The 23,545-nt window shown below is 33.0% G+C and overlaps 1 protein-coding gene across 3 annotated transcripts in view; it reads left to right on the top strand.

Moving 5' to 3' along the window:
- LOC117119548 (kynureninase-like) overlaps positions 1-23,077 on the top strand; it is a 34,582-nt gene extending 11,505 nt beyond the window's left edge. For all 3 annotated transcript variants that reach the window (XM_033264375.1, XM_033264381.1, XM_033264390.1), the window contains exons 5-14: positions 5,217-5,278; positions 7,979-8,050; positions 11,672-11,746; positions 12,549-12,695; positions 13,401-13,499; positions 14,475-14,548; positions 19,311-19,363; positions 20,742-20,827; positions 21,783-22,013; positions 22,612-23,077. In XM_033264375.1, coding sequence (XP_033120266.1) covers positions 5,217-5,278; positions 7,979-8,050; positions 11,672-11,746; positions 12,549-12,695; positions 13,401-13,499; positions 14,475-14,548; positions 19,311-19,363; positions 20,742-20,827; positions 21,783-22,013; positions 22,612-22,764 — 1,052 coding nt within the window. In that variant the 3' untranslated portion in view covers positions 22,765-23,077. The remainder of the gene's footprint in view (positions 1-5,216; positions 5,279-7,978; positions 8,051-11,671; positions 11,747-12,548; positions 12,696-13,400; positions 13,500-14,474; positions 14,549-19,310; positions 19,364-20,741; positions 20,828-21,782; positions 22,014-22,611) is intronic.
- The last annotated feature ends 468 nt before the right edge of the window (positions 23,078-23,545 follow it).

Genomic DNA, 23,545 nt, shown 5'->3' with positions numbered 1-23,545 from the left:
CTGTCATTTATTTTATTTATTCATATTTTTATTCTTTTCGTTTTAGTGACAATAACAGTATTAACCTTTATTGGCTGTCCTACACAAGACAGTGAGTACTAATAATAGCTAGTATTTTATAGCTGCTCATGCCAAGAAGGCCCCTGTGCTCTTTGCATTATTACCCAGCCATTAAATCAAACACCTAATGACTTAAGTATTCAAACCAAGGACTTTTTAACAGTTAAAGGTCAAACTTATTCAAACTATGGGTCAGCAACCCATTTATTTGGATAAATTGCTGTAAATTATATAAATTTGTTTGTACTCTAGGGCATTAGAGGTAGGAAGTAATAAGAAGCACTCCTACAAGTCCTACAATTTTCATTCTTTAGATTCGAACCCCCTTCTGAAAATTTAAAACGTCCACAACCAGCTATAACTCTGGCCACAGCCCTCGGTTGACATTTCACACCAAAGGCCCCGGTAATTAGTCCTGCACTGGGGCCCATTCTCACCTATCTACGCCGCTGACTGTAATGTAGTTTCATTGAAATTTGTCTGAGAAAAAATGTAAGCAGTACTTTTTTAAAATGTGCCTGACGATAAATGGGTCTATATAAAACCAGCAGAAGTCACTACAACACACTTAATTGGCAGCAACATTTTTAATCTTAAAAAAATCATCTATTTTTTCATCAATATCTTTTAGTTTTACGCATATTTGTTTTATAAATTTTACTTTTATTTCTTTATTCTTTATACTGGGAAAACCTGTTCAGTAGCATATCTACTGTTCTCCCACAGGGCCCAGTACAAAAGTCAACACAATTCATAAAAACAAGCAACATACATAAACCAGAAAATATACATTAACATCCAGATCATAACATTTTTTAAATAGTTAAAATAATATAAGATCAATACGAACATTTAAAAATAAATTTAGAGAAATACAGCAGTAAAAATGGCTAGTTATTAATATCATTATTATTATTATTATTATTATTATTATTATTATTATTATTATTATTACCAATATAACCAAATTTATCAACAATTTTGATCCCGCTGACACTTGCACGTGGGTCTCTTGTTGCCGCTGTGCGCTGTGCAGAAATTGCTGAGTGTGTGTCATGCCATTTGTGTGGGAATGGATTTCCCCCTGATTATTTGAAACGTTGAAGTCTTCTGTGCAATCATCTAGTGTATTTTTAAATTATTTCTGAATTACAATGTATGCAATATCTTTGTCATTTAATTTTTTAATTATGGAGTACTTTTGTTTTGAAATTTTTAAATTGTATTCATCCTGTTTAACTTTTTTGTGCAATATTTTGATGTTCTGGTTTAAATTTATTTTAATTCAATTTTTGTTAAATTTTTTGTTATTACTCTTCTGAGTGTTTTTTTTTTTTTTTTTCCTTTGTAAATAAACATTTAAATTAACAAATAATTAATAAATTTTAATGTACATTATACAATTCCTGTCTCTTATACACATCTATCTTAATTGAATGTATGATTTAGTATATTACATACCCAAGTATTGACATGTATGTATTATATTTTCTTATCTGAGATTAATCAGTGGCCCTTTCGGGTTTGTTCTGTATTTTCGCCTGTTCTCTTGTATATTTTGTGTGGTTCTGTAATCTGTTTAAGGGGGGATGTAGATAGAGGTGCTTGACACCTGTTCATCCCCTCCTTTTCGCTGCTTTTTGTCTTGTTTTTGAATTATTCTTGTATTTTTGCAGTGATGAAGTGTAATAAATTAAAGTCTTAAAATAATAATTTCGAATTAGGCCTAGTATATAACAAATAACTGTATTAAAGTTTAGGTTCTCATGATGTCAGACAACGTATTGAATATGATGCTATATTTTGGGCTGACTTAATCTAACGATGGCCCTGTCAGTAGTAATGACAATATTTGTACCTTTTTTAGCCATGTAGTAAAATAGCACTATTATTTTCAGTGTACAAAATGAGAGTCAAGAAGAAGTAGTAGAAGAAGAAGAATAGGAAGAGGAGGAAGAATAGGAATAGCCTAGCTTTTTTTTTTAAATAATAATAAATGTGTTCAGTATGATATTGATGTAACCTTTGAAATTTCAAGGACTCTATATGGGATGTTCCCGCGGAGTCTCACTCTCTCGTGGGGGTTCATCGACTAGCCAAGCTGCGTCTTGTTGGAGGCTCACACTTTGTATAGAATAAAACCGTTAACATCCAGCTTACTTGGTGTCTGGCTCATTCATTGAAGTCCGAACTCATCTAGTAACATCCATAGAGAGTTACATTGATTATGCGATGACGGGTCTTTCGGTGTTATTTAAACATGCCAATTCTCAGAAAATATTTTCTAATTTTATTATATTACCACCTTTTTATTACATAGATGTTTTTCAAAACATAACTGCTTTTAAAACATGATATACACCCATTAAACACAAAAACTGCTCTGGCTTCGGGGGCTTCGCCCTCGACCCCACCATGGCCCTTAGGCAGGCCCCTGGACCCCACACCCAGAGAACCCCACCTTGAAATGACCTGGTTACGGGCCTGTATCACCAACTCTCATCCTGTCAGGATTGACTCTAGGGTTTCAGAAGAAGAAGCTGGTCAAATATGTATGAGATGTTGCAAGTCTCGTTGTCTGTGTTCATTGTTTTTCTGTGCTTTCTGAGGGCTGCACAATTGCTTCTCTTACTGTTCTTGTATTCTACATTGTTTCTGTTTTGATTACTTTGGCATTGTCCCAGTCTAGTGCCTGGTCTTGGTCCATATGATGGCTGATTTGGGAAGAAACCATCAGAAACCAAAGGAGTTAGAACTTTTGAACTTGTATGCTGTTTTTCTTAATGTCTGACTGACAAGCTCACTCAGCCAATATATTAAAGTATCTAAATTTGGCTTGTAATTTGCTTATCATTCAGTTTTACAATTTCTATTTTCAATTTCTATTTTCAATATATGGAACTTCTGTGGGATATTAGATTTTCAATGAATTAGCTACCAACCAAGAAAGATTTTACTAAAAACTATACTGTTCAAACTTTTCTTATTTTTATTATGCACAGGGGCGGATCCAGAGATGTCCAAAAGGGAGGGGGAAGGGCCGATGGAGATAACACTGTCCTAGGGGATTCGGGGGAATGCCCCCACGAAATGTTTGCGTTCTAGACATTTGAGGCATTCTGGGCTATCATTTTTTTCTTTTTCTTTGTTTTTTTTTTCTTTTTTTTACCTCCCAATTTTCCCCCCAAAAGGGGGTCTGCCCCCCCCCCCCCCAAATCTGCCCCTGATGCATGTGCTGTTCAAACTTTTCTTATTTTTATTATGCTTACAATTAAACTTAAGTAACAGTGTAATACAATACTTGGACTGATAGACCCCATCAATTTTATGAGCTCTTGCGTTAAAATTTAATGATTTCATCTGGCAGGGATTTCCATGACCCCTAATTTTCACGATCAGAAGAGCACAGATAATAAAACTTTTAATTTGATGAGACTCAATGAAAATAGTAATGAAATTTATATAATGTTTAATGCCTTGAACTAGCATGCCGTAAACTAAATGACATCGTTAATGATTTTTGGCATAATTCATCATTGTGAAAGAGTAAACTATTAAAGAGGGTGGCCACAAGTCAATCAGAACTAAACAATGCATTATCAAACATTTTAATACCCAATAAAAGCTTTTTCTTTGATTATAGATGATTTTAAAAAATAAATATAAAATAAAGAATTCATGATTAAACAATGGAGGAAAGAAATGCTTTCAAAATGGAAAGAAAATTTTTACATACCATTCCAAATGTTTCTTTAAGTCAGATTAACAAAAATCAACTTTAAATATTTATAACAGCACTCTGAATGAATTTATTTCCTACTTCTCTTCTCCACCATCTTTCAGAAGGAGACATTTATGCTTTTGAAATGCTAAATTCATGTTCATTAATTGTTTCGCTTAAAAATAAAGATACAATTATACCAGTAGATGTACTGAAGTTAATTTACAGTACTTTAACTGACATGAACTGCTATAATATTATTGAATTAATAATAATATATACAGGTATAAGCATTTTTTATGATAAATCTTTAATTAGCCTTCTATAAAGCCAATAAGGTCGTTAATCATGGAAGTTGCTGGTTTGTGTATACTTATTCCATGGTGTGGCTAGAAATGCTGTAAAGTAGCAGAGGCCTTTCCAGTGTGTCAGATGATCTGTTTTTACATTATGTCCTGGCCATATCTGTTGAAGAAAATGTGGTAGATTTTATAAATAATTAACATTAAAGAGATTTTTGAAAAGAATTAGTAAAACAGTGTTAATGTTTGAAAAAAGATGATAGAAACTAGTTGAAAAGAAGGTTTAGTAGCTTTACAAGTGCGTTATAACTCATTTTATCAAGGTATGTTATAGTGTATTTGGGAAAGTCTACCAAGTCTTACTGAAGACAAAGAGCAAAAGCCTATATAAGAATGGAGAAGAAAGTTTCAAAAAGTTCTTTTAGACCAAATCTAAACTCTTGTAATTTTGGTAGATTCTAATGATGCCTTCAGTTTTTGAGCATTCAAAAAAATATATGCAGGAAGAATACAACTGGTATGCTAGTTTGTAAGCATATATTGTGGCTGAATTGGTCAACTGTTAGGTTAGCTCTGTAGGCCTACTTTCCAAAACCTCTGTGCATTGAGAAATAATCATCTATTTGGTTTTGTGAAAATACTTCACATTGTATGTAAAGTACACAGGTCTCTTTTAGCAACATACTTGCCTGCTCAACAAACGAATACACTGTAAATGTAGTACAGTACTACTGTAGGCCTAAAACTATTGCAGGCAAGACAATAAATGTTGGAATGAGATTCAGTTTTTTTATAGACAAAATATATGTAAAAAATATTCATAGGTCTGCTGAATTTGTTTATAAACCATCAGTTATTTTAACATTAAGCCTCAATTGTTTTCTCTTGTAAATATTCTAAATCATTGGTGTACTCTACTTTCGAATATTGGAAGAATCCTAAAAGGACATCTCTCAATCAGTACTATACAAATTTATTTCATCTCATATAATTTAATTTGTCATATAATTTAAAATCATTTGCCTTTTTTCGGTCACTAGTTAGTGATACCAATGACTACTTTGCATCAAACCAAACAATACAGAATAGAATGTATTTAAAATAATTTTTAATGTTTTTTTTACAATCTTTAGGTGCAGAAGCCAGTGAAGTTTGTGTAATGAATGCTCTGACAGTAAACCTGCACCTGCTAATGGTATATCTTCATATTTATATTTAGCATGAAACTGATAGATTCTCTTTAACCTTAAAAACTAAATATAGATATGTGTATACTATATAGGAATTACTTGATCATATTTTTACAAATGCCTCAGACAAGACTTCTTTATACCTTGTTTAGCGACCCGCCGACTGCAAGTATTGATGAATTCAAATTTTTTTGGCCAATTAGTGCAACCCACTGCCACGAAAAAGTGGAAATTTCAGAAAAAATAAGAGTTTTTCTTTATTTTTATTATGCACTCCGCTACCTTGAAATCTCCAAAGATGAGATAGTCCTTCCTAATTATATAAATTTGAAGCATTTAACCATCCTATTTTACATTCACCAATTAAATTTAATTTTTTTATTTTCTCCGCCTGGATGTTTTGGCAGAACTATTTGCTAAATAAGAAAACAAAATTTTTATTCCACCCTCCTCCAATGATCTTAAAAAAAAATAAGTACGCAAAACAAGAAATAAAAAAAGTCTCGCCTTAAGCACTTTGTTTAATTATTCAATTACTGACTGGAAAGTTAAATAATTTTCACAAAACATATTGACAGATATTAAAATAGATTATGATAATGTAGTAGATTAATTAACATTAAAATAGATAAATATAAATCTGTATACTGTATTGCAATTACTTGACCATATGAGGCATGTTGTGGCAAAATGGCTAAGTTGTAGCAAATATTGAAATTCAAGTTATTGGTATTTTCAGATAAATGAGTATGTGATCTTTAAAATGAAGGGTCATTCATAGAAATTGGACATTTCAAGCCTAAGTTATTGGAAAGTGAATGTACAGTAGTCTTAGAATCAAGATAAGCAAAATTTTGAGTAATTGCCTTTCAAAGTTATTTGTGCATACATTGTTTAATAGAATGAACTATCAAAATAACATTAAATAAACAGTTTGTTGACCACTTCCAGAACTAATACTTTGGCACATGATTAATAAGACAATAAACTGTTGATCTATAGTGAAAAGCAAATTTGGATTTTTTGGCAATTTTTTGAACTCCCATATTTTAAAGCTCATTTACTCAATACTGGACTGTGCGACAACTTAACCATTTCGATAGACATGCCTCATATTTTCTCAATTCCCTTAAGTACATTATTTAAAAATTTAATAACTGAGTGGAAAGATGAATAATGTTCCCAAAACATATTGATAGATATTAAAATAGATTATGATATTATACCTTACTGTATCATAGATTAGCCCTTTCACTGCGCATACCCGGTAGTACAGGGAAGAAAAAAATGTTGTTGAATTGCACGTCCCCGGTAGTACCGGGTAATGGAAAATAATCTTTTAAAAATTAGCCTGGAGTGCACGCGCCATCTATAGTTTTTTTCCATGAACTAACGATAATTTCTTTGTGGAAAGTCAAGTTTACCAGTGGTATAGGCTGTAAACGGCCCCACAACAGGCGATAAAATGTCAAAAAATTTTATAGACCAGACCTTTGGTGATACGGACAGCAAGGACAATTTTGATTTGAACGATTCATGTAATTCGTTTCCAAAAGTTGACTATGGTAATGCCGACATTGATTACATGGACAAGACCGATGATTTGCTCGGTTCCAATGCTATGTCTGTGAATTTGACGATGATGCGGGTAATTTATTTGTAGTCAAGCAGTTTTATTTCATGAAAGACAATCGTTGATATAATTATTTACAAACTAAATTATATGGGGTATAAATGACTAATTGTTAAAAAAAAACATATTTTACAGTGATTTTTTTGAAAATTTAATGTTTTTTCACGATTCTGACGACAAAAATTTACTTCTGTACAGTATGTTTTTGAATAGAATGATGAAAATAGTTCAAACTATGTATGTTTTTATTCATTTTATGTATCTTCATTGTTATCCAGTGAAAAAACAGCATCCCATAAGAATTTCTGGGAGAAAAATGTGATTTTTTCACAGAATTTATGAAAAAAAGGAAAATCCAATGTGGCCACCAAAGAGGCCACTTGACCACCTAATTATGAAAAATACCAAATTTCAATTTTCACCCCATAGGCCAACCTCTTGTCCACCCCAACATGCAAAACAAATTTCAAAATAACCTCTTTCAGTATTTTTTTTTGCATTTATTTCAAAATCACCTTTTTTCCTCAAAAACAGGCCCAGTACAGGGGGTGTATTTACCTTCAGCAGTGAAAGGGTTAACTAAACTTTTCCATTATTTCATATTGTTAATAACATATTGGTAGATATTAAAATCAGATTATGATAATATATAATTAATTTATTAACTTTTGAGATGATTTCAGGAAAATAGGTAGCAAGTAAATGTGGCATTATTTTAACCATTATTCTTGTAAAAATAAGCAAAATGTAGTCTTTTTTATATGCGTAACATAAAGACAGCAAGATTCACCCCACCCCCAAGGCGGCAAATCATTTCAGTGAATTAAAATAATAAAAATGAATATTAAGTTTTCATTGGAATAGGGATTTAGATCCACATTCTCATTTTTCGCATCACTCTAGGCCAAACCTTTTCAAGATTGTTTAATTACATAGTAAGGGTTTACTTGTAGACGTTGCTGTTAATTCTTGTGTAGTATTTCATTGTGTTTATGAAACTTAGTATAATCACTATAGTAAGTTATTAATTTTTTTATTTTAAATTTTTTTATATTAACATTTTTTCCTTTAGATGTCGTTTTATCAACCAACCAAAACACGCAACAAGATATTAATGGAATCTAAGGCTTTTCCATCAGATCAGGTAGGAAAAGTCATGCTGTGCAAAATGCCATACAAAAAAAATCATATTAAATTAGCCTCTCCAAAGAAACAGGACTTCAGGGAGGCTATTGTATTGGCTCAAACTCATTAAGCCAATACCAGTTTTCATTGTTGGTAGTAGTAAATTTATTGTTTGCATGTCTGATGGGTTTAAATAAACATTGGATAGAGTCCTGCTTAACTCGGTTGGCTGGTGCGCTTAGCATTGGTCCCTGGTTCAATTCTATCATCCACTGCTAAAATGTTTCATTTTTTATGGGGGCGTAACCACCCTTTTTTCCACCTTTTACCCCCAGTTTTTTTGATATTCAAAAATCTGTATCTCTCTAACCATTCCCCAGTTTTTCCTCAAACAACTTTTGTCTGCCTTACAAAAATCAGTTCTACTACATATCAAACAATTTTTTTCCACCGGAGCCTGACTTTAAAGCACATTTGACTACCGTACCATGTTAAACGACCAGGTTTTGTGAGGTCCAGTGATGGAACCAGAAGGGGACAGGGAGGCAATTTTTTCCTCCATCTGACAGGCCCAGAGCCCAGTCATCACACTACGGTGAGGTAGTCAGACGAAAAATATTAATTTGCATATCCAAAACATTTGCAATCCCAATGTTTGGAGGCAACCTGAAATGTAAATATTCAAAGTATTCAAAAAAGGAGCATTTAGGATATAAAAGTTTCGGGATCGGGATGGGGTCAGTCCTCAAAATGGGGCAAGGGGGTCGATCTTGATGGGGTGGGGACGGAATTTTCAAAAGTCTCACGCTTGCAAATTTGTCTAACTTGAAATTTCTGCTCTACTGATGATCAAAGATTTTGTATCTTTACTGCCCTCTCTAGTGCAGAATAGTCCATGTAGTAAATAATAGTAAACACTTCTGAAATAGTAAGTGTAGTCTGGCTCCATAGTATATAACAGATATTAAGGAATAATTTACCATGCCTCAAGTGGTTTTGTAATGCCTTTACTATTTAAATTAATTTTGTTCAAATAATTATGTTACAATTCACAGCCATAGTTTTAACCTTTATTTGAAACATTGCCAAAATGTTCCTATTTAGATTTATATATTTGAATGATGGGTTTTATGTTTATAAAGGTAAATTAATAAAAATAAAAGTTTAAAGGTAAAAAAATAAAAAATAACCTATAACTTGCAACGTCGTGCTGAATTGTGTATGGTCGTTGTCTTATCGAGCTGCTGTAAAGAGGCGCTTATAGTAGCTTTGTGTTCACATTGTTAACGACAGGTGCTGAAATTAACCATAGCTTTGGGATAATCCCACATTCTTTCTAAATCACAAGCCGCACTTGACTCCAATTTTAAGTCTTCGAGAAGACTTGGCTCTACAAACCGAACCTGGGGCGAGGAGCGCAGATGTTAATATTGTATAATGACAATTTATATAACGCTTTTCTCTATTCAAATAATGAATAAATTGGACTTGCAATGTAATACCTCTGCCATGTAAATTCAACTTGAAAAGTAGAAAAATGTACATTTTTGTAGATTTTGTGCTTCTACTAAATATACAATCTTTAGTATTGCATTATTCTAATCACCACCGTTTTTTTTTTTTTATTTACCTGTGGAATTAGTTGCCTTACTTTATTAATGACCTCCTTAGCCACCTGATTTCCTTAATAAGACATAATTATTAATTAAACCATTGTATATGTTCCAAGGTTGCCCATTAGATCATTACTTGTTGGTGGGTTGATTAATGAGTCGGATCATGCACAATTTATTATTTATTAATGAGTGTTGCATAAACATATGCCTCAGCTTTGTATATTGATCATCTTTAAATTTGCTGCAAATAAATTGTGAATGTACAAAGTTGTTTATGTTAGAAAACATCTTGATTGACGGGATTTGAAGGACTAAACTACAGCTCCATGGATGGTGAAAGGGGCACTCACTCCCATCCCCTTGACGGGAGCCAAAAATTTTTAACCAAAATGTAAAGTTTTTAGATATTAAAATGAATAAAACTTTAAAGCTTCCATCCACAGAAGGGAACACACAAATTGCTTAACTTGAACTATAAGTCCTGTTCCCCCACCCCACTTCTTGGACGGTTTGTTGTGTTCAGGCTAACTCAGACAGCGTCGGCCGATGCAGCCCGACCCGATTTATCGTCATAGACAGTCTTAAGCCGTCGTGAGAAATACTAAACATGTTTAATATTCTACGACTTGACTGTCCCCGATGCACACCATCGCGTCTGCGTTCAACTCACATTGACCCGACGCGACAACAAATCGCGTCGGGCTGCGTCGTACGACACTGTCTGAGTTGGTCTTTACACAACTCATAGTGGTTTGCAATAACCCCCTTCTACCAGCATATAGTCCTGGGCACAGTCCTCCAATCATTTTAACAGCACCAGCATCTTTGAAATATGCAAAGTTATAATTCTGAATAATGAATATTTATTAGTGTATGATAATTGACATTGTCGTCGGACACTCATATCAGTAACGCTAACTACTTTAGCATAAATGTAACTTAGGATTTGATATTGAAGAAAGCTAACTGTAAAATGTAAAACAAATTAAATTTCAAAATTTCAAAAATACCAAAAAAGAAATATGATAAATAATTTTCTGGCTCATGGCTGCTGTTTACTTGTGTCTAAAGTTGCAGTACAGTACTACAGTATGTATATAGCTAAATGGCCAACTTGACAGAAAATGAGTGAGAGGAAGATAAAGACTGCAATCTTGTTTGTCAGAGGTGTTTATTTCTACTGGCTAAGAAAAACAGTTTATAGCAATGGTTCTTTCAAAGATCAATAATCAGTGTCTGCGGAAATGGGCCCATAAACAAATTATGGATTCTGCTACAGAATTGTTATTTGGCACAGAATCAATTCTTTGTCCAGCAGGCCAAGAATGGTTTCTCATGACATAGTGTTGAGCTGCAACTCAAATAGTAGCCTAATCTGACCTAGGCCAACTTAGGTCAACAGAAGGAGTAGATAGTAAGAGTGGAGTCGAATAGCTTGGTGGTTAAGATTCTTGCCTTCCAATCCCAGCGTCCTGGGTTCAATTCCTGTCAATGCTGCTGGAATTCTTCTCATGACGAAAACAACTCAACTCTCTAAACCTCATATTGAGATTCAGTTGGTGTAAAGCATCGTGTGTGTATGTTTGTCATGTGTAAGGGATTGCCACCTTCAGGACAATGATATATTGACAATTCTTGGTGCTTGAGTTGTGTGCCTAAGTAAATAATAATAATAACAAATATTTCTATTTAGAAGGGGTTTCTAACTACTCGCAATCATGGACACAGTGTTTTGTAGTGGGTATATTTGACTGTTCACTCAATTATGATTCCTTTTTTATGTTTATTTTTTATATTCAATTGTTATTTTTCATTTAAATGCACTATAAATTATGTGTCTTTATTTATTTCAACTTTCTTTTTTATGGATATGGCAAGTTCAATGCAAAGGCACTGTTTTCATTGTGGTCCACAGTTAATGTTTGTATATTGCGTTTGCTGTTAAAGTGAATGATATCTGTCCTTGATTTGATTGATTACTGTAAATGCTGATCTATCAGAACCTTTGTTTTGGTTCTTTGCAGTATATGATTGAATCTCAAATCCAGCTGCATGGATACAAGCCGAGTGATTGTATTATTTATGCAAATCCAAGACAGGTATGAATACACACACCACTCATTAACAATGTTTACAGGTATTTTAATACCTGTAAACATTGTTAATGTTTACAGGTATTTTAATACCTGTAAACATTGTTAATGTTTACAGGTATTTTAATAAACAAAATTAATTAATAATGAAATAAATTGAAAAGATTCAAAAGAAATCTGGTATTTATGATATTTCTCATTTTTATGCTGGATTTCCTTTTTGTTTGCTAGAAAGAAATGATACATACCTTTAGTACTTACTCAACAACATTCAAATTGATTATTCCAATTTATTATATTGCTATTGTCTGAACTTGGATATGGTTGAATCATGGCAGGCACACAGTCAGTGTTTTAATTTTAATTTTTTTTTTTTTTTTGGTCATGTATGATTTTATCATTCAAACATAATTTTTGCAGAAAGTGGAACAATCCTGTCAAAGGTGGGACAGTTGGAATCTTTTATAGCACAGTAAACAGTTTAAATGTTAAATTTTCTTCACTTTACATCAAAGTATAATACATACTCCAAGTATTGAAATACACGCCATCGTGTTGGGATTCAATATTTCGACATTAATTATGTCATCATCAGAATGATGATGACATAATTAATGTCGAAAGGATGATGACATAATTAATGTCGAAATATTGAATCCCAACAAGATGGCGTGTATTTCAATACTTGGAGTATGTATTACACTTTCTTATCTGAGATTAATCAGTGGACCTTTCACTTTTTATGATAGTCTTTTAAATTAACAGGTCATGTAATTCCTTTTTTTTTTTTTTTTTTTGGTTTTTACAGGGTGAACATGTAATACGAACTGAAGATATTCTGGAATTAATTAATAAGCATGGTTCGGAAATTGCAACAATAATGTTTAGTGGAGTTCAGTATTTTACTGGTCAGCTATTTGACATGGAGACCATCACCAAAGCTGGTCATGATCAGGTGGGTTGGTTACTTATTTTCTCTTCATCACCAACAAAGATAGAACCAAAGATACTTTAATCGTAATAATTACTGTTATTAACATATATAAATAGGAAATTAAATAGGTTTAAGAATTTTGAATATCTTGGTTATATATATTAATGCTTGCGGTAGACCACATAGATAGTTCTGTTTGTTTTCACATGGTGTGTTCAGATTCACACTCCTGGTAAATATTGACCTAGCCTGGGTTCCAGGCCCTAATTTTGGGTTACTCACTTTTTATTGTACTTATTGTTGAAAACTAAACAAAAGCTGAGCTATTGTTTAGTTTTCAACCAATCACCAGCAAGTCTCACCAACCAAAACGTAAGTATTTCACTGTTTTGGGATTTCTGCAGATACCATTCTCCTGAAGACGATTGAAGTAACTCAATCGAAATGTCAAGATATTCTCAACCAACAACAGTTCTCATAACCATCCCACGTCCTCTGCAGACTGTGTTGTATTGCGTTGTTTCATAGATTTCCATGGAAGATAACATCCTTCCAATTTTACCACTTATTCTTCCTATAGTCTATAATAGATTTTAATATGTTTAGGATAATTAACAGTTATCGTTGAGTTGTCCACATAATTATTTTCAATATTATTCAATAACAGTAGTACTGTATATATCTGGTTTAGAATAGAGATGTTGTGTTTGGTTTTATTTTTTAAAGGGTTGTTTAGTTGGATTCGATCTCGCACATGCCATTGGCAATGTTGAGTTGCGTCTTCATGATTGGAATGTAGATTTTGCTGCATGGTGCAATTATAAAGTAAGTGGTGTAACATTCTTATGAATATTTAATGAGGTCTTATGAATATGTCAATAACTCTTATGGTTATGCAGTTGGTAACATTAATTTGCATTATACTAAAAATAAATTATATATGTATATTTAAATAGAGGTCACTTTAAGTCATAATCATAATCATGTAATATTTCTGTTTCAATTAATAAATAATGAGATGTGTTTTTCTTATATTTTTGCTCTTAATTAATTCATTGCTTCCATATTCTTGCCTTTATTGTTTTCTTATCAAAACTGAAGCATGTTGGAAATCCATTACTTTAAGAAAATAAGTACATATAGCAAATCAAATAATATCTAATATTAATACCAATAAATCAATTGCCTGTATAGAATTTATATAAATGAAGTTCAAAAAGGCAATGCCCTAGAAGTGGAAGTTGAAGTAAATATTACATCATGTAATAAAGTGACTTATGTGTTTAATGACAAGGAAAAACCTAATACCGTTAAAGGTTACCCAACATTGACATAGTAATCATTTAATAATATTCTTTCAGAAACAATTGATAACAAATATGACAGATTGCTCACTGCTTTATCTTATCATTATTTTTCCTATTCAGTCTATTTGACACTATGAATAAATAATAATAAGTTAGTTTTAACTTGGTTCATATCTTTATATAGTGCCTATTCCTTTAAGTTTTCCCTGAAATCCCCGAGCTCATGGATCGGAAACCACATCATTCTTGCTGCGCCAAGCCACTTCCACAAAATAGAGATTTCACAATACAGGTTATTAAAATAGAATAGGCCTATAAAATACATAGTCTGCTCAATTTCAAGGCTGTTTAGAAACTTCAGAATTTGTTCAAGCTACAGCTCAACACAGTATTGTGTGTAGTATATGTTTCATTCCAATTCAGTCCGTTTCACTGGTCGATTATATTTTTAGTTTTCTATTTAAAACATAACAATATGTTTTTTGATCCTCAGTATGTTAACAGTGGGGCAGGCTGTTTAGCTGCGGCATTCATACATAATAAACATTCCTGTAATGTAAAACCAAAGTAAGTATTTAAATGGCTTTCATTTAATATAAAAATCATTTTGACTGGTCTCTAGACTACATTCACAATAAGCCCAAATCCGGCCAGGAGCCTGGACAAAAAATCTGGAGTTATGTTTTTTGAACGCTGCATGGAAAACGTCTAGAAAGGTAATTCATGCTCATTGCTGATTGGTCTAATGAACGATTTCAAGATACAAATGGTTTTCAGATCCATTGCTCCAGATCTTGAGTCCGGACTGGAAATCATACAAATTTCATGTGAACGGTCCTATTCTTTACCGCTGAACCCATTTTTCACGATTTTCTATCAAGGCACCGCACCGGACCGGATCCGGGTTTTGGTTTGAACGTAGCATTAGAAAAGCCTTACATGGGTTTTTGAAAATCATTGTATTTCCAAAGCATGGTCGCTGTCTTGTATTTTGTATTGATATTATCACTAGCATGTGTCAATGCTCACAAAATACTATGAATTTGTGTCCTTATAACAGATTCTGTATATTTAATCTATATTTTTTGCCAGTTGGTATAATGTATCATATTCCTTATCTGTGTATTAACTTAATTCGAAGTACTACAGTAAAACCAATTCATAATTTTGATCTCAAAACTTTCTGTCATTTTTGATTGAACACCACTACCTCATCTCACAAACGAGCACACACTGATGAAATCTTGACATTTAGTAAATTAATTTTGCTGTGGTTCAAATTAAATCATGTTGTTGGTGAGTTATGATTCAAATTAATTCATTATGTTTGCCATTTTAGAAATTCAAACTGGCATATAATTTCTTAAAGCTTAGTTAAAAGAAAATGGAACATAGAAACATTAATCAAAGTACAGAAGATTTGTTTTATGTTGGATGAAGTATAGAAAGAATGTGGCAGATCCAGGGATTCAAAAGGGGCCCAGGGAAGGACATTTACAGATAGATGGTTCAGTCCATCTCAACCCCACCATGATTGTGGCTGAGGTGTAACATTTTTATTGCTATTGCACAGATGTGCGTAAATGGCACTTGTATAGGACAAAAAGAAAATTACACAAGTGTAGTTGAACTCAGCAAATACATTGCATGTCTTGCAATTATGTAGGAAATTAAATAAAATTTGGCTTTGTTCCCTGGAACAAAGTTATTCTTTAACCATTTGAAGTCCCAAGGGGGTCTATTTTAGGTCGCTGGGACCCCTTAAGGGGTTTTAATAGGTTTCTGAAAAACGCATAATAAATTTTTATGACTGTAACTTTCTGCAAATGTTTGGTTTGATTGTTGGGTAAAATGTTTTGGGCTTCCGAAAAATAGCAAAATTGTTAGACTTTTTTACCTAGGTCAAAGGTCATGTGCCCCAAATTTGCGATTTAGGGGCCCAAAAAGGGTACTTTTTTCCCATGAACCCCATGTAAACGACACTAAAAAATAGAGGCAAGTAAGCCCTTATTTCTAACTTGGGTGGACTACTGGACCTAGGATATATTTCACTAAAACTAGTACACTTGATGAAATAACAATATTATAATATAACAACTAGATTTGAACTCATCACCGAGGACGATTTTTGTGATCTGCCGTACTTTGACCCTCAGGAAGCGCGCGCGGTGCTGATTGAAAAGTTTTATATACTAAAACATGCTCTAATTAGTTTTTTTTTAAATAGTCATTTTGAGCATTTTATTAGATTTACGCATATGTACGCTCACCTCTTGACGCCCGTGTCAGGAACCCAAAAAATGTAACAAAACGTAATTTCCAGCTTCAGTACGTGCTGTGAGCGTGAAAATGAACGTACGGGGCGTAAATTATGGAAAGTTATGGAATGCTGAAAATGACCTGAAACGTGCTTTAAATTATCTGAAAAGTGATATTGAGAATTTTCAAATTTTTTTTTTTTGGCTTATATAGCGCATTATGCCAAAGCCTCAATGCGCTTAACAATAAAAATAAAAATTATAGGAGAAATTTAAGAAAAGTACATGTTAAAAAGGTGAGTTTTTAAAGCTGCCTTAAAATCAACAATGGAGGTTGCCTGTCGGATTGTAATAGGCAAAGCATTCCAAAGGAAGACAGAAGTCCAAGAAAAAGAACGATTTCCATAATGCTTTGTTGACGGGCGAATAGAATGAGCAAGTAGAGACTCTGAAGTAGATCTCGGAGACCTCTTAGGAATATAAGGATGAATTAGTTGTGAAATAAACATTGGCGAGGAATTATGAAGAGATTTAAAAATAGATAACAAAATCTTAAAAGTGATTTTCTGTGTTACAGGAAGCCAATGAAGGTGCCTTAACACAGGTGTGATATGTTCCCTAATCGGGCTTAAATACAGTCTGCCGCCCTCTGTGTTCTATTTTGTTTACATCTTTTAAGAAAGAGAGATAAAAGGGCTCCGTGACAATCAATCAAGAATAAGCAAAATACGTTCAAATCAGTAGTAAAAAGATGACATCATAAATAAATTTTCAGTTTTTTTAAATTCAGATAGCAATATGATGACGTCACAATGTCCGATCAGCCATAATGATCTATGAAATCATATCTACAACTCGTGCTTTCAACGTAATAAAAATTGAGGGTTACATTTCATCCTACTGACTAACTGATTAAAAATAGGCATAATTTTAAGCTTGTATAATTGTTGACGTACGTGCACGTTAAGACGCGCGAATGGAAAATTAAGGTACCTGACATTCAACCTTGACCTGAAGTGTATGCCCATTTAATATGATTCAGAAATGACAGTGGTAAGATGATTATGGGGTCATCAACATTTTTAGGACAGAAAGATAAGGGGGGGGGGGGTCAGGAAAAACATTTATTTTGACCATGATGACGTCATCAAAATGTAAAAAGAAGTCACATATACGAAAGTAAATTGTCTCAGCTATAACATACCAAAAGTTGGGAGACGATCGATAAAGGATAAGCGAGATACACTCAAATGCGTATTTTAAAAAATGACGCCATAGATAAAATTCAGTTTTACTGAATTCAGATGGCAATATGATGACGCCACAATGTCCGATCAGCCATTATGATCCATAAAATCATATTTACAACTCATGTGCTTTCAGAATATGTAATAAAAATTGGGGGTCACCGATCATCCTAACCTATCCTTATTAAAAGTAGGCCTGATTTTAGCATATTTTCACTGTATGTTGGCACAAATCCGCGCAAAGATCATCCCTATGTTTGATGCGCGCGTACGGCATTGCTATTGGCCATAAGATGACTGAAAAGGATGGAAATTTGTGAAAACAATGTCAGGAACCCAAAATATGTAAAAAAAAAACTTAATTTTTAACTTCTGTATGTGCTGCGCGAGTAAAAATGCGCGCGCGTAGTGGACAATTTCTAAAAATTTTGAAATGCTCAAAATGGCATGAAACGTGCTCTAATTTAGTCAAAAAGTGATTTTGAGCATTTTGAAATTTTGAAGCATGCGTGCGCTTCATAACACGTGCGCAAGCATGCTTCAAAATTTTTTGGTACATGATATTCAACCTTGACCTGTAGTTTATGCCTACTCAGTATGATTGAGAAATGACAATTGGTTAGGATGATATGATCGATAATGTAAAAACGCAAAATTGCGCATAGATGACGTCACGCATGACTGAGCATATTGAAAACCTTATTGTGATTATTCCAGGCCAAGGCAAATGTTAGTTGAAGCGCGTTTGTGCATAGCTCGCGGTGATTTTGAGATATTGTGCAAAAAAGATATTGTGTGAAAGTAACAAGAGGTTATCCGCTGGGGAAGCGGATCACCAATAATGAAAAAGATGAGGGTAGGGATATTGAAATATGACCTAACCCATGTACATGACCTAACCCGAAATGAACGTTTGCAGACCTAGGCCTAGCATTACTGGTTGCGTTGCTAAAGTTTCTATTTACAATCTTTCCTCAGATTCATATTATTTATATTTATTAATTAATTAATTATATAAACAATCCCGCTATCCTCGTCTATCGAAGTGCATCAATCACTGACAGAAAAAATTGCCGATTTTTGCTCTATACAATCGCTAAGCCTTGTCTAGTCACGATGACGTTAGGAAAATCCCCTAAAAGAGTCACTAACAGAGGGCAGCATTATTAAAACAATAGTATATATAGGTCCGTACCGTATACCGACCGCGCATCCAGGGACAGTAAACTCCGTATTGGATACGGCCCACGACCTTAAAGGGTTTACTTCCTGAGTAAACTTGCAGTAGTAGTGATGTCTTGCCAGACCTGACGTGTTATCGCTGTACGTTTCCAAATAGTGACTTAGGTGGGAATCGAACCCACGACCTTCAAACACCAAGTCCGTTGCCACAACCACTAGACTACCAAGACCGCACCCAGGGACTAGGGGTAAATCCAATCCACAAGTAGCAGCAGGTACTGCAAATGTTTTTTTGATGTGAGTTTGTGTCAGGAAAATATCATAGGAGTCACCCACCTGAAGTGTTATCGTACCGAATACACATATTGTGCATACATTCCAGTACCTGCTGGTACTTGAAATGTAACATGTCATTTTTGTGATGCAAACTCATATCAAAATAAACTTAAGTAGTTAGCAATCAAATCATGTCATTCCCTGGCTAGTTAACTCCACATGTTAACATTTATAAATGTTAATATTAACATTAATATTAACATGTTAATATTTATAAATATTATAATTCAAATAACTCAATTTTATTAAAATTAAAACCAAAGATGGTACAGTAATTATTGGATCCTTTCAATTGTTTTCATACAGATTGCTTGGTTGGTGGGGACATCGTTATGTGTCACGATTCAAAATGGATAACAGTAAGTTTTAATCTTGAAAAAATTTCATTTAGGTTCAGAAATGTCTAGATGACAAATTTTTTTTTTTTTGTAAAGCTATAATGAAAACGAATTACTTACTCAGATATTTTCAATCCCTATCAGACGTCAACTGACAGCTAGGTGTATTGTAGCTTGGCCATGACGTCATCTGTTGACGACGTCGTACACATTACACATTCTCCGGATGTAGGTCGAAGGTTGTGCGGTTTTAAAATATTTAAATTCTCATCCACACATCTTTTAAATAGGTAGTCGTAAGCTATCAGTTATAAATAACAATGATGATGCTATTGAATAATTTATTTTTTCCAAATACCTTGTGGTCATTTTTTATCAATAGCTAACGTGAGAAGAACGTAAAACCGTGTGTCATCAGTCTAATGCTCTAGCAATCCTTTTTGAAGATCAAACTGTCTATTAATATTAAGAATATGTTATATGATTTTGCTTTCAATAGACATTAGGACTTAAAGTGGAGTTTATTTTATGGGAGGACAACAAAAAATATGGGATTCTATTGTGCCATAGTGCTTCCTGTTTTTTATGACTATCCTACCTCTTCTTTCTTTCTCATTTCTCAATTTTGATAACTCTTCATTCAATCACTTTTTCACCTCGTACCAACACTTTGCCATTGTAATAAGCAAGTTCTGTATAAATTATCAACTGTAACCGTGGTATAATAAGCTTCATGCCAACAAGGCCTCTAAGTGTTTTGTATTATTACCCCTATTCATTAGATGAAGCACTATCATACCAGTGAGCTGTAATTATACAGTTTCTTGATCATGCTAACTATATGGCTTTGATACTGAACATTGTTCTTTAATAGTTGAAATACCTTTCAATCTTTCTATGTGCAGATCCTGTGACGTCAAACACTTTAAGATAATCTTGTGGATTTTTTTTTATCGTCAAAAAGGATGTGTAGTATCTAGTGATCTGCTTTAGTATTTATTATTTATTTGGTATTTTGTTAGTATTTAGTATGTATTTCTTACAGCAGAAGTACTATATTTGATGGAAATGTGATTTATAGCAATACACTCTAATCTTGTTTGGCTTATTATATCATCAAGAAAAGATAATGGTGTCTGGTAATTCCATTCCAACTTTGTCAGATTTTATCCTTCGTAATATATGCTTTTGTTGAAAATTACTCTGGATAAAATATGAAGTTTAGGTAGAACCAAGAAATTTGTAATTCAATTAAATTGATACTTTCCAAGTCAGACGTCTTTTATACAAACCATAATAGCTAATAGAATTTCTATCAATTTTGTATTCAACTTGGTTTCTTCATAATATGTATTTTAGTTTGTAATAGTTGTATTGTCTTTTTTGTGCAATAATGCAGCAATGGATTTGTCACCGGGCGTGGCTGGATATCGTATATCCAACCCTTCCATAATGGCTATAGTTCCATTAAAGGCAAGCCTCGAGGTAAGTAAACAGATTAATAATAAAAAAATTAATAAATATCTTTAATGCACTCATACCAATGCATACCGTATTTGGAGGCTCAAGGTACGCTGTCTTTTTTGCATTCTTTTCATCTCATCTATTGTTTTCCCTTTTTTAATCTCATTTTTACTTTGCTTTCGATCATTTCTATTTTTTAAAACCATATTTATAGATGGTGACCCTTCCAGCGTATCCTAGATTCTCGACTGAGTTCGGGGGGCCCTCTTAAATGAAATAACACAATGCTTTTATCAGCAAAATCTCTTTATGAAGCTTGAGTGGGGAATGTGGTTTTTAGTTGTGAGAAAAAGTCCTGCTGCGTCACTGGAATTGAACCCAGGAGTTGAATAAGCTATTCAACTCTACTTTTCTCTTTTTTATCTTATTAGGTTGTCTTTTATTTTTCTTATAATTTTATTCTCTTGTTTATGTTTTTGTCATCTAATGTTTTATATTCCTTTTGATTTATCTTTTCTTTTTCTCTCTTTATTTTCATCTTATCTTCCCTATTCTCCTTTCTTTCCTTTTCTTTCTACAATATTCTTTGTAAATGTATTTGTTTAAATTTGTTATTCAGTATGTTTTATAATAAACTCTCACCCTAATATACTTGAATGTTTGGATTACTTCACCAATTAAGAGACAGAAATAATATTGTTCCTATATACTGTGGATAAACCTTTAAAAATGCTGGGGATCAATTCAAGAATTTTCTTTATATTTTAATCTTTGTCTTATTTCATCTCTTTAAATGAGCCATTTAATGTTGATTTGATAATTATTGTTATAGTTTATATTTGAGTGCTATAGTTCTTGTTATTGTTTTGTTGGTATTGTTATGGTTGATGTCATTATTGGTATTTTTGTTTCAATTAATAATTACAATATTTTATTTTTATTAGTATTTTTGCTTATTTAAATGTATTCTTTACAGGTATTTAATAAAACCAGCATGTCTGAGATTGTTTCTAAGCAAGTGTTGTTAACTGGGTATCTTGAATACCTTGTGAATCACTATTTTGCAAAGGATGCTGTGAAGCCTGGAATGCCGTATATTGATATCATCACACCTTCTAATTCAAAAGAAAGGGGATGTCAGCTGTCCTTCATCTTCTCAATTGCTGTCGACCAAGTTCACAAACAGTTGAAGAAGAGAGGAGTTACAGTGAGTATGCGTATTTACACTCTAAACAATCTGTCAGCAATACCAAATTTTATGCAACATATTTGAGTGGTTTGCCTGTATAGGCCCCTGGTTGTTGTTGGAGGTACAGTACATAAGCTTTGTGATTTTATTTGCTTGTAACACAGCACATATACAGTGTATAAGATTTTGTCTGGTGCTACTTCTGACATGCAAAGAGACAATTTGTTTGATCAGATGTTTTTAAAAAGCTGACTAAATACTCTCTGATATGTCTGACAGACACAGTCGTATAGTTTTCCAGTCTTGGTCAATTCCATCTGTTTTCTGTCACTTGAAAATTTTAAAGATTTTATTTTATATTTTGTTTTTTTGAACAACACAATTGTTCTAATTTGATTTGTTCCATGGTTTGAATCCATGGTGTGTATCACTTAGTACTGTGGTTTTTGTTGCTCACTTTGTTTGAGAATATGCTATTCATTCACAATTACATATTTCATTTCATATTGAGGAAAAATGACCTCTTCCTTTTTTTAAAAAACCTAAACCATCAACAATTGTTTTTTTTTATAAGGCTTGTATCAATTTAATTTTGTATAAACATTTTTCTTTATAGTGTGATAAACGTGAACCTGATGTGCTGCGATTCGCACCTATACCTTTTTACACATCTTATATTTCCATCTATCATCTGATTGGTCACCTCCAGCAAGCACTCAAGGTGTGTGTTCTAAATACGACATCAGTCGATGGTGTCAACGGACACTGATTTTCCTGATAATAATACTGTAAGACATCACAACAAAAACAAATCGTGAACTTGCCAAATATGATGGAACGGTTTTAAATGGTGTATATTAATTTGTTTGGACTTTAGGATTGGTTAATTAAAGTATATTTCACTAATAGAGTATTGGGTCACAGTGCCTTTAATATAATAACTGTATTTATGTTTAATATGCCTGTTACATGTATTTTCCTCTAATTTTTATGAGCATTTTCAGTGCAACAAATTTCCTTTTGGGCAAATATAGTTGTCAGTATTTAGTATTATTAAGCACAAAATAAAGAATTTAATTATAGTTCTGGGTCATTATAGTAAAATAAGTTTTTGGGTGAGTTAATATTAAAGCATGGGTCACTCAGGGAGTTGTTAATTAGACTTTGGGTATCTTTCCAACTACAGGATTATGACTAGTAGTAGAAGTAGACCGTATAAATGAATTTAAAATGCCTATTCATACTGGACAAAATAGCTCCTTGTCAAATATTATTTTTGATATAAATTTGAGAGTTTTAATTATTGTTGTTTAAATGTTGCAATTTGCTATTTATTTAGTTTCAAAGTTTATATCATTTTATCATTTTTATACATAATTTGTTTACATCAAGTTACATTAATAATTGTGTGTGCTACAAATTTCGCAATTCTCATCCTTAATTTGCTGCAATAAAATCAAATGCTTCCCTGCCTCCCCACCCCCTTCAATTTTAGTCATTCATTTCACTTCATGTAGCTCCACTTGCATTCAAACTTTTTGATTTGTTGA

The sequence above is a fragment of the Anneissia japonica genome, unplaced genomic scaffold (genome assembly GCF_011630105.1).
Source record: "Anneissia japonica isolate Jap-2015-1 unplaced genomic scaffold, ASM1163010v1 scaffold287752_len1182401_cov188, whole genome shotgun sequence".
Lineage (NCBI taxonomy): Eukaryota > Metazoa > Echinodermata > Crinoidea > Comatulida > Comatulidae > Anneissia > Anneissia japonica.
Note: the sequence above shows the minus strand (reverse complement) of the source record. Positions and strands in the feature narration are given on the sequence as shown.